The following is a 12,565-nucleotide window of genomic DNA, read 5'->3' as shown; positions in this document are numbered from 1 at the left end:
AAAAAATAACTTATAGCATACACTTTCTCCATATCATTCTATCTATAAAGAACTTGAATAATTATCATCATTAATATTAAATATCCATGTTAGAGTATAACAAATGCAAAAACTAAAACATAATAGAGTACATCAAATATGCCTTAGCTAAAATATAAATTTCCTTTTCTAATTTTATATAAAATTTTAGTTTGGTCTCTTAATTTTATAAAGTATTTTTACAATTATTTAAAAATCACACCCTTTAATTTTAAATGATTATTTTTTATACTAATCATGATTATTTAAAAAATAGAAAAACTTATATACTTAACTATATATATTTATTTATTATATAGATCCTTTATATAAAAAATTATTGTTAGTAATGTTATTAACACATTAAAAACTATTTATTTTGATTTAATTGAATAAAAGTATATCAAGTATATAAAATTAAATACATAGATCTTGTCCTTAAAAAAATAAACTTGATATTTGTTATTAATAAAGCTAACAGTGTTTGAGTTATAGGACTAAAAATATATTTTATAAAATTAATGAACCAAAATAAAATTTTAAAAGACTAAACATACACTTTACCCAATCCTTTTATAAGGATTTTTTACAAGTATCCTCCTATTAAAGATAATTATGTTTAGGGCACAATCATATACTAAATATAGACATCTCTTTCAATAGAGATTCAAATCTTTGTTTGCCCAAGAATTCCTATTCTCGCTTTCAAACACGGCCACAGCTGATGGAAAATATTAATCATTGGAGTCACAAGATATAGCCACTAACAATATACATCCAAATTAACCCTTCAACAAGCATCCATTCAATTCAGTGATAAGTCTACAAGCTAATTTAAAATCTCTTTTCACCAATTCAAGACATTGATATAATCTCCTAAATACAAATATGCAAACTATATATGGCCTATCAGTCATGAGACAAAATATTGAATTTGGCATCTCTTTTTTAACTTCTTTACAGTAGCTCCTCAACATATGATTCTCCTCTTTGTGATCTCCCTCAATCATCCTCACTTCCTGTCTTGATGCATTATATCATTTCATATTGTAACCTAAATGAAACAAAGATATAAACTCATAAACAAAGTAAGGTAGCTACAAAATGAAATCACATAAGAAAAAATGCAAAAGAGGAAGACAACTCAAAGAAGACGCGTATATACACATGTATACTGTAACAAAGAGTATGACAGAAAATACAGCCAAGAATAGAAGACAAAGCTCTTCTTGAATTTCATAATTGAATAGAAGCAGTAAAGAGTGATCAAAATCGACGCTCAATGTAATAGAGAATGCGTTGGAAGCCCTAATGTAGTGTGATCAAAATGGAACTTTTTTTGAAGAGAATAGAGGATGCAAAGAAAATAGAAGATGTCGGATGCTACCTTCAAAAACACTCGTGTGTTTTCATTCGTTATAGGGTTCAAAGTTAACGTCATTTGTGTCCTGTAAAAACCTCAAGTGATTTCCAAATGTAAAAAGGGTAACACATAATGGATGAAACATAAGGGAAATAAAAGCAAAAATAATATAGGTACCAAATTAAAAATTGAAAAAAAAATATAAATATCATCAAAATGGTTTTCGTCAAAACTAATTGCATGGACATTACATTCAACTATTTCAAAAAGGTTTCAAAATTTATATGAAATAAAGTACAGAAACTTATCATTTAATTATTCAATATTATTGCTCATCTAGTCATCACCCCCGATTGATTCCATGCACTGTTGACATAGCAATCCAACAACATAGACATAGTCAAGAAAAAACAAAAACAAAATAAAATAGCTATACATGTATAAGTAATCTACAAATAAATACTCACTCTGCTAAAAAATATAATACATTTTTTAAAAAGTTAGATATTCAAAAATATAATACATTTTTAATCTTTTAAGATGTAATCATCGTCTTTTTTTTCAAAATATCCCTATTAATAATGACTTTATATTTATTATAATATAATTAATAAAAGTGAATATAAAAAAATAGAGTTAATTTGAAAGTAGATAATTATTTTATTGAGAAATAAAATTTAATTAAAAATACATTTTATTTTTAACAAAAGAAGTATATTTTATTGGTAATATTATTTTAGGATAAGTATATAAATTTATTATAAGGTTCCGGAACCTAGCCATGGGCTGGAGTCACCGTGCAATCCAGGATTTTCATGCCACGCTTCAGAAGGTCAAGGAAATAATACAAAAAGAAGTAAAGAACTGTTGCCTACGAAGAAATTTCACAGATGAACATTGGAATATTTACAGGCAGCCCTACGCTGCATGAATGTTACAGTTACACAGTTACAGGTACAAAAGATGGCCTTGGGGGCGTCATAACCTATTGGCAACAACTAAGATAAACGAAACCCCACAAGCCAATATGAGCAAAACATGTCAGCAGGAACAAAATATGCAGCCGGTATATGTTGCTGTTAAATCAAAATGAGGAGTATTTTAGACCATGAAAAGATATTTTAGATCGTCCACTGTAAGGCGAGCTGCAGAACCCCCGCCTTGATCTTCACCAAAAGCAGATGCAACCATTTTTCTCTTTTCTTCCTGCCCAAACACAGACATAAGCAGAATTTATCACTTCTGTATCCATTACAGACTTACAGTGAGCTTCATCACAAAGGATAGGCAACATAAAAAGTTTTCAAGTGCTGTGGGGTTAAGTTCATTGACCTTAACAAATAGTAGAAGCCACAATGACCTTGTTCTCACTCGACTGCTATCTTGTCAACTTTTAGTGTTTATAACCCTAGCTAAAGGTACAGATTTATTCAATTGAAAAAAGAAAAAGAAAAAACTTTACTTGTCAATGGTCTGGGGGAATTTATCTACAATATTAATAGAAAAGTATTGTAGCAGCAGTAGAGATTTATACATGATTTTCATTGATTTGATAAAAACTTGTGATCGTATATCAAGATAAGTTTTTTGGAAAGCCTTGGAAATGAAAGGAGTTTGGGTTGTCTATATGAATGGGGCCAAACCAGTATAAGAACATCTGGAAGTGAGACAAAGGACTTTCCTATGGATTGGATTACGTCAAGAATCATCCTTAAGCCCTTATATGTTTGACCTAATGCTAGATGTTTTTGCAGATGATATAATTCTTATTGTAAAAAAAAAAAAATATTTACTACAAACTTGAATTATAGAGGTGGACCTTGGAGTTGAAAGATTTCCGCCTAATTTTGATAAGAGGTCAATCACTAGTAATTTAAAAGTGAAATTGAAAAATTAGATCATATTTCAAGTGAAAAAGTTTAGATAATTGGAAGCAAGTATTTAACGTGATGGAAAAATTGATGGAGATATTGCACATAAAATACAAACTAAGTGGTTTAAATAGAGAAAGACTAGATGATTTATTTATGATCGAAACGTACTTAATAAACTTAACAAAATTTTATTAACTTGCTATAAAACCAGCCGTATTATATGGTAATGAGTAATGGGCTTTAAAGGGACAACAAAAGTACAAAGTTGGAATAGCAAAGATAAAAATGTAAAGATAGATATGCGAGCATACACAAAAATATAAAATTCAAAATGAGCATATGCAAAAAAACAAGCATGGCATTTATTGAGGAAAAAATAGTAGAAAATCAAATGAGATAGTTTGGATATATACAAATAAGGCTAGGAGAAATACCGGTGAGGAAAGTAAGGCAGATAATCTTGAGCTTTTGTTAAAAAGGGTAAAGAAAGATCAAAGAGAACACTTATGAAAATTGTTGAACAATATTCCTAAAAATTTGATCGATGATACAGTAAAATGATATAGTACTATCTATGTAGCCAACCTCATCTAGTGGGATAAGGCTTATTGTTGTTATTGTTTTGTCAATGGGCCCTCAAACTTGGACCACAATAGAACAAATATCGAACTGATATATACCAAGTCAAACTAGCCAACAAACTTGACTTTTCCAGAGCATACAAGTTGTGATAGATAAAAATCCTAACCAGTTATGTGTCATCCGAAGGACTTAATGATCATCCCACATTCTATATATCACTTCAACGACAATGGCTATTCCATTTTGTATAATTTCGTTCAATAGATATAAAAGAAAGAGATAGTAAGAAAGAATGGGGATAGAAAAAGCAAAAGAGAGAATAACTCTTAGCTTCAAATCACCTCAAGTTTCACATTGGCTTCTAAGCTTCTCAGATGATCCCCATTTGCCCCCGAAATTTAGCCACATTTTGAAAAAGAAACCAAAATTTAGCTAACTAGAGATGCATACCTGGAGAGCCAATATTCTATCCTCAACTGTATCTTTTATGGTGAGCCGTGTCACAGTAACAGGACGGATCTGTCCAATTCTATGAGCTCGATCAACAGCTTGATCTTCAGTTGTTGGATTCCACCAAAGATCCAAAAGAATAACATGACATGCAGCAGCCATGTTTAAACCAAGGTTTCCTGCTTTTAAAGACATCAGCATGACAATTACCTGAAACCAATGCCAGTGAGTAAGGCATCAAAGAGTTGAAGACAATCCTAACTGAAACACTAGGAAAAGGAACGTGTGTAATTAGGCAGTGTGAAGAATCACATCAGTAGACCTACCCCGAATCAAACCGATTAATGTTCAAATCTGATCCAGTTTAATCAGATATCATATAGATGGAAAAGGGGGGGGGGGAAACAGCTATACAGCATGCGACTTCAAAGTGCATCAAGCATTATCATACAGCTGTTATTTAAATAAAAAAGTCAACTTCAAAAAGGTCAGGGATTGCTAACCTTAGGATTAGCAGTGAAATCCTTAACAGCTTTATCTCTTGCAACCAGCGTCATGGTTCCATCAAGTCTCCTGTACGGAATAGAGAATTCTTCCAGTGCACGTTCAACTAAGTCCAACATGCCAGTCCACTGGGAAAATACAATAGCTTTTATTGGCCCTTCAGTTGAGCACTCTGAATATTTTCTTGAATGTTTTGTAGGACTAACTTCTGAATAGAAATCTTCATCATCTGAAGTTTCAGAAGATGAATTTCTACTGCATCCTGAGGAACTCGGTTGGTCAGAACCTGGATTCTTTACTTTACAATATAACTGCAGAATCTCAAGGACTGCTTTGATTTTAGATGAACTGTAATTTCCCTGCTGTACTACTGAATAATCAACATGATGATAACTTGCAGAACTAGCATCACCAAGGCCACCAGATATGCCGCTTCTTAAAGTAGATTTGGAGAAAACAACGTCATCACCGATTTTTTCTTTGCAATCAACTGCAGGGCAGATATTCTGGTAACCTGTCAAATATTCTGATACACACTGATAACAGAAAACATGACCACACATAGTAACAACTGGATTTTCAGGTGGATCCTGTAGAAAAAACAGTACTAGAAGAATCAGCCAAGTCTCTTTTTTCAGGAGAACGACAATAATGTCTCAAAACTTGTAATTTATGATAATCAAGTCCTCAACAAAATTTTCTAAAAAATAATTTGCAAGTATTGATTCAAACAATTGTAAACAGGAATCTCAACTGTAAACTAAAAGTTATATTTAAAATTTAAACATCTTATTTATAGTTAGAACTCTTGAATTTATGACTACCCGAATAAATATTAACAACTGTCATATATTCATTGTTTTGGGACTCCAATATCATTCTCCCCTTTTTTTTTGCACTGTTTACTAAGCTATGACAAAATAACTAAAAAATCCAAAGCAAAAAATGATAAAAAGAGTAATAGCTATGACAAAAAGAAACTCTCACGTCAGTAAGCAACTCACACTGCAAACACCACATATGGCAAAGGAGGTTTCCAAGCAATTAAAGAGGTTAATCAGCATCTCCCTTGGAAGCATTTTTGCCATTTCAACTGAATTTCCCCCAACAACATCAGAACAATGATCTTTAACAAGAAATGGGTGGTCACAAGCTTGACGAAGGCGTAAAAGCATTAAAAGAATGTTTGCATAGTTTTGATTGACTGTACCAGCAGCAGCGTATGCCTGCAGTGTACAAGCATGTTATTTCAAGATTATGTTCAAGCACAGGAAAACTGTCCAAAATATTGCATTAGATGATATGACCATTTCACCGATGAAACATTTTATTTGCAATTCAAAAAGCTAATTTTAGTGCAAGATAAATAATGTAGAAAAGATAGACCTTAAATTGAGTTCGTGAATCTGCTTCCAACTTGGTGTAGAAGGCCCGCTCCTCAATGGAGAAATCCACCTTATTCAGCTGAACTGTTTTAGGGGGCAAATTAACTATAGGCTCCCCATCGATCAATGTTCCTAGACAGGCAAGAAATGTAATTCATAAAACAAAATAGGCCAACATTCACCACCCTAAGGTATATGTGACTCCAAGTTCATGGAAAATCTAGATCATGTCAACAAAACAAAACCTTAATGGATGAAATTGTATTTCAGTCCACCCCCGCAAAATAAAGTGTCTTGAAAAACATTTGGGAAAAAAAAAAACAAATGTCAAATTAAATGCATTTCACATGTACCCATTCAGTTAAGAGAAGATCGGCAAAAATATTTATGTGTAGAATCTATCAAACAGCAAAATCAAAAACCAGAGATAAGATCATTCACCTTTTGTACGACGCAGCATTATAGCCCTCAAAACAGCTTGAAGCTTCTTGTAACCCTGGATAGAATTTTTGGATATTGGTACCTTTATTGTATTGTAGAAAGACTTGTATTCAGCATAAGGATCATACTTCAAGAATCTGAAGTAGCTATACAAATCATCTACAGTATTTTGAATTGGTGTACCAGATAAACACCACCTTCTTTTGGCTCGAAGGCTGCAGCAAGCTCTAGCCACCTGAGTCCTATGATTCTTTATCATTTGAGCTTCATCTAGAATAACCCTGAACCAACCCACTTGTGCTAGAGGGCCAGAAGCACAATCAAAGGAACTGTCAAATCCCCTTTTTACCCTTTTTATTCTTTTTACTTCCGTTATGAGTCTTTTTCCTCTTTTTACCAAAAGAAAACTCAGAGGATAACCAAAATTTTTCTTCATTTTTTTCGTCAATTTCATCCTCTTCAACTAAAGGTTGCTTTGGAACTTCAGTAGTCACAATAGAATATGTTGTGAGAACAACATCATAATTAGCAAGTTCAACAGGATCCTTTGTCCTATTACCCCCATGATAAACCAACACAGAGAGCTTAGCTTCATCTCCAACTTTGTCTTCCAGTTCCCTTGCCCACTGTCGGAGAACACTAGCAGGGCAGACAACCAGTGTACCAGCAGCTGGTCTTTTCCTCCCAAGCACCTCTCTTGAAGATGAACTAACTGATTTAGAAGGTTTTAAACCATCAACTTCTTCATTCTTTTTAGAGTGTTCTACAGTACAATCGCACTTATCATTGTCATCATCCTCATCCAAATTAAATGCTTCAGCTTTATGATTGCACATCTCATCTGTTTTTGATTTTGACTGAAATGATCTCTGCATTTGTATGAGGGCAATCATTGAAATTGTCTTTCCAAGGCCCTATTTGCACCATGGTTTGATGTTAAAGCAAAAACAGATCTCCACAAAACAAAAAAATAATATAAGCACAAAAGAAATAAAAAAAGCTCACCTGATCATCAGCCAGAATTCCTCCCAAACAATGCAAACTTCTGTTTTCCTTCTGAAGCATCCAAGCCAATGCAATTTTCTGCAATATACAACAGTTAAAGATTGAAAACATGTAAACAACATGGCAAACTAACAAACAAATAGACAAGACATAAAACCTGATGTCTCAAAAGTGATACAGACAATAAACCATCAGGTAAAGTAGCTTCAACCTTTGGCTGATTGAGGTCCTGCAACAATCAAGTTCATTTTTAAGAAACACAACGCATCTCATTCTCCTAAAACTAATACTCTTTTTTATGAAAAATTAAGATTCTAACAACCTAATAACACAGAAACACAGCACCCAAATCAATATCCACAACTAAAGAAGTTTACTCATTGAGAACGTATAAATTGTCATAAGCCATGATTATATAAGGTATGCTTGCACTTTAGATATTCCATACAACTTAGTGTCAACTAAATAAAATTTAAAAAAACCAGGCAGCAGGTAGTACCTCCAATGCTGCCTGATAAATTAGCCTTTCATCAGTTTCAGCAGCCCTTCCTTCGCCTGCTCCAGAATGATATGTAGATTCACTCGAACTAGGCAACTGCAAAACAGAGGTGTTTCTTCCGTGCATCAAAGTTGGAGGAAGAATCCTACTTGCCCCATTACGATGATTTCCATGGGTATCATGAATCTGGCTACTGCTCATGTTATCTTTTAAACTGTTCGACCGAGTATCTGGTGAAAATGACTTGAGAGATGGAAGAGGCTTTTCAGTAGATGGCTGAAGATATGACGGAAGCATCCTCTTTGATGCTTGTTGGCATGGCATTTTTCCATAATCAGCACCAGCATTAGCAATTTGTGAAACAACTGTCTGATGCTGGTTTGTTTTTCCATTCTCTAAAGAATTGAAAGACTCATCTCTTTGTGCTACTCTGCGATTCGACATATTGTTGCTGGACCAAGGTTTAGCGCTGTGCTTGACCTGTGAATGACTATAAGCTCCTGAAGAGCTTGCATTCGAAGAATTATTTTCCCATTTAGAAGAACTACCCTGCTTAAGCCCTCCACCATAGCCTGCAGATAAAATTACATACACATTCAAATCTAAAGAATGATCTTGAAATTTCATTATGGGACAGCTTTCACGAGGGAATCACCCACCAGCATTACTTCCTCCAGCAGCCCATCTTGGGAGGTTCCTATAGTTAGAGGTTTCTGTCTCCTCCAGCTCCTGGTCATCATCCGATGAAATAATATATACAGAGTCCAGTTGAGCCATGAAATCTAAATAACCTCCTCTTTCCTTAACCAACCAAGAAAGAAAACCATCAACTATTAATCCATGTTGCTGTCAGAAACCATCAAGAATATCTCCTGACTTGACAACAAAACAAGATGGAAGATCTTCTTCAAACAAAAATGCCCTTACTCACCAAGTCTCTATAGGGTTGTGATATTAAGCTAGAAACCCAACCACCTACAAGAGAACAAACTCTCCAAGCTGAGTTGAGGAATTCATGGACATGATCCAAATTGTGGAGCATCGATTTGCAGCTTGAACCACATTCCAGCTCCTTCATTAAGTGAACTACTCATCAATATAGGTAGGAAAAGCGTAAATGAAAGTGAAAGAAAATATCGACTAAAATTCCAGTACAAGTGAAGAGCTCGTTGGGGAGAAAGGGGAAGGGGGAAGGGAGAAAACAAAATGTATGATTGAAAGAATGGATGACAGTAAGCGTACAACACCGACCTCTATCTCTAAATATTACATCGTGATCATGCAAAGACAATTAAAAGATTTACTTTGGGTCCATTGTGATCATTGCCTAAATATACAAAATTACTGAAACTGTCTTTCAAGTCACATCTGTTTCGATATATTGTTAGCTCCATTTACGTACTACTAATATGTTACTTTGACGACAGTAAACCCATCAACGCCTGGAGCCTCCTCCCCTTTCCATAAGCCGAAATGCTCCGATTAGTTCGTCCCATCTCAGAGGAGAGGAGAGGCCCAACCCCGGAAGAAATCCTCCTCTCAATAGAGTCAAAAGAATCTAATAACCTCGGCGGCAGTAAGGTCAGGTACATGGGTAACTGCCTGCCAATATTTATTTTTTATCAACCCGCAGTCAATCATCGTGTCTAGTAAAACTAACTACATGTCTCCAAATCAACACAGAAGCACAAATATGGTTATCCCTGTAAAATTAGGTGCATGCATTGGCATCAAATCGAAAGGACAATGACAATCGTGAAAAAAACATAAATTACAACCAGGGTAGCCCGGGTAGCTCCTGAAAAACAGAAAATGAAGAATTTCCAACTAATAGTTGAGAATTACATTATAATTTAGCAAATGTTACAGAATCGTCGAAAGAGAGTAATTTGTGAGATGAACAGCAAGCAAAACCAGGCACTCGAGAGTCAAGAGTCGAGACTAGGGTTTCCTCCACTTTCCCGCCAAAAGGCGATCACCGTGGCAGGCAAGAGGGAAGACGGCGTCTAGATCAAGTGCATATCGCGGTGCACTTCCCTATTAATCTGTCCGTCCGTTTCATCTCCCCCATTACTCCGTCGGGTCGTTTCATCCACTGTAAAGGATGGGCGATGTCATGTAATAGTAATGGGAACGACGTCGTCCTGTATCATTCAGGGTGAATCTCAGCCGTTGGTATAGTGCTATCTCAACCCCTTTTCTTTTCACTGGGATAGACATTGCACTGTAGTTCGTATCTCATCCTCTTGATGGGCCGGGAATGCGCAGGTGGGAAATTTCCAGTTCTTCACACTCTGGTCTTCGATGAACAGATGAGCCATTTTTGGACATGTCTAGGATAATAAGGCCTGCTTGTTCTTTATCATGGAATAAAGGAGAACGCGAGACTAACCGCCGGCAGGAGAGACTCCCCCCCGGGAGGTTGGGGGGGGGGGGGGATGGTGAAGAGTTGACGCCGAAGCAAGCAACAGCGAGAATCAGAGAGACAGGGTGGAAATAAATGTTTATATAAAGATTAGATATCAGATATACCCTCTAATCTCCAATACTTACGTTGTGTATCCGGTGCTTAGCCGGTGGCCATCACTTTGATTTGGTTAGCTTGCATTGGCTTATTTCATAAAAGAATTATTTATTTAAAAAAAATTATTTGATGAGTTTTTATTATATTTTTTTAAGTTTTTAAAGATAACCAGAATCTAAAAAAAATAATTATATTAAAAAATGACTTCAAGTAATTTCTAACTAGTCAAAAAAATAAGTAATTTCTAAAAATAATTGGTGGATGAAATAGTGTTTTAAAGAGATAGTATACACATAGATGTTATAAAAATTTTAAAATAACATGATAATAAATTATTTTTATAAAAAAGAATTATAAAATTCAAAAAAAATTAATTAATAATTATTTTTAATTATTGTAAATAAATATAAAATAATGTCTGCAGTTTATAAAATCTCTATAAAATAAATATTTTTTATAAAAAAGTTTAAATTACTTAAAACTTACTTATTTTTTAAGCTAAAAAAATGGGCCTTAGATCTAGATTATTTAAATTTTTATTAGGTTCAAATTTAAAGTTTTAAAATTTTTATTTTTATTTTATTTTATATTTATTAAAATAAAAATTCACAAGGTGTTTTAATAAGTAATTTATCATCAATTGAGATACTATAGCTTTAATTTGAATTATCCAATTTAATTTTAATATTTTTATAATTTTTATAAATTATCTTAAAAATTTTTATTTTAATAAATATGATATTAAAAATAAATATAATATCTTAACTAGTACTTTTCTTTTGAAAAATATTTTTAAAAAATTTATTAATTTAAAATTTTAAGTGTAGAGTATTCTGAATAAATTTAAATAGTCCGTTTATAAAAATTTAATGTTCAAATTGGCCAATCTAAGCTGTGGTTGCCAATAAATATATTTACTAAAAAAATTTATAATCTTATACACTTTTAATATAAACTTAAAACTTTAAATTTAGAATATCCAAATTAAATCACTTGATGGTCCAAATTTCATCAATGGTGCTTGAAGGAACACTAAAGATGTCTCCTTCATAAAATTCTTGATTAGTTAATCGTTAATAATAAAATGTGGCCTCTTCAGCGTTGGATTTGGATGCAAAATACGTTTTAAAAGTATATTTGATTTGATTTGATGACTGATTAATCTTCTCTGAACAAATCCAAAAATTAACGTGCACACCTCCTCATTTTTCATCAAACGAGGGGTGGCCCAATGCAAACGCAAACCACCTCAGCTTTTGCTGGTAAAGGTTGGCTTAATGCTCAACGTGACAATGAAGGAGAATCATGTGACAATGTAATGTACATTGGAGAGACAAAATTGCCATGACATATGATTTTAATTTTAAAACGAAGAAAGACTTGGCGTGCAAATAAACTTCAATTGAAGCATATAGCCAACATGCCTGGTCAGAAAAGACACTCCAAGCAAGCCAATCACCAAATCACCACGGCCAATTTGAAAATTTCGTTCACTGTAAAGCCGAGGTTCGTGCATAGTGCTGCTGCATAAAAAGGCATCACAGAACCTTATACAAGCACAAAAACAAAAACAGAAAACTAGAAAAGATATCTAAAGGTATCTCGTTTCCATGAGTCTAGGTCCAAGTGATAGTGAAATTTGAGGCCAGCCGCGATACGTCATACATCACTTTGCTATGAGGATCAGCTTTGCGAGCAATGGTGTGTCTTTCCACACTTGCCAAATTAGTGTTTGTCTCCACACTCTTTTCAGCTTCGAACGTTGAAAAGAGCAAAAACAAAAGCTCGTGTTTTATGGATTCTTACGTGGATGAGGACGACTGTTTTTGGGGTGCACATGTAAAAGGCTGAAACCTCCGCCAACTTTATTGCAAACTCAAACGGACAAAGCGCCTACAGCGACGCCTCATCCTCCTGAGG

The 12,565-nt window shown here is 34.0% G+C and overlaps 1 protein-coding gene across 1 annotated transcript; it reads right to left on the bottom strand.

Moving 5' to 3' along the window:
* Positions 1-2,248: 2,248 nt before the first annotated feature.
* On the bottom strand, positions 2,249-10,616 carry LOC129311325 (helicase-like transcription factor CHR28). The gene is given in 13 exon segments (XM_054953556.1): positions 2,249-2,587; positions 4,288-4,497; positions 4,791-5,381; positions 5,796-6,017; positions 6,178-6,308; positions 6,618-6,952; positions 6,954-7,531; positions 7,623-7,700; positions 7,780-7,851; positions 8,122-8,693; positions 8,781-8,922; positions 9,053-9,193; positions 9,967-10,616. Coding segments are annotated over 12 exon segments (3,147 nt in total). The 5' UTR covers positions 9,164-9,193; positions 9,967-10,616; the 3' UTR covers positions 2,249-2,482.
* Between the last annotated feature and the right edge of the window lie 1,949 nt (positions 10,617-12,565).

This window comes from Prosopis cineraria, unplaced genomic scaffold (assembly GCF_029017545.1).
Source record: "Prosopis cineraria cultivar Desert tree isolate PC_DT_omini unplaced genomic scaffold, ASM2901754v1 PC5, whole genome shotgun sequence".
Lineage (NCBI taxonomy): Eukaryota > Viridiplantae > Streptophyta > Magnoliopsida > Fabales > Fabaceae > Prosopis > Prosopis cineraria.
Note: the sequence above shows the minus strand (reverse complement) of the source record. Positions and strands in the feature narration are given on the sequence as shown.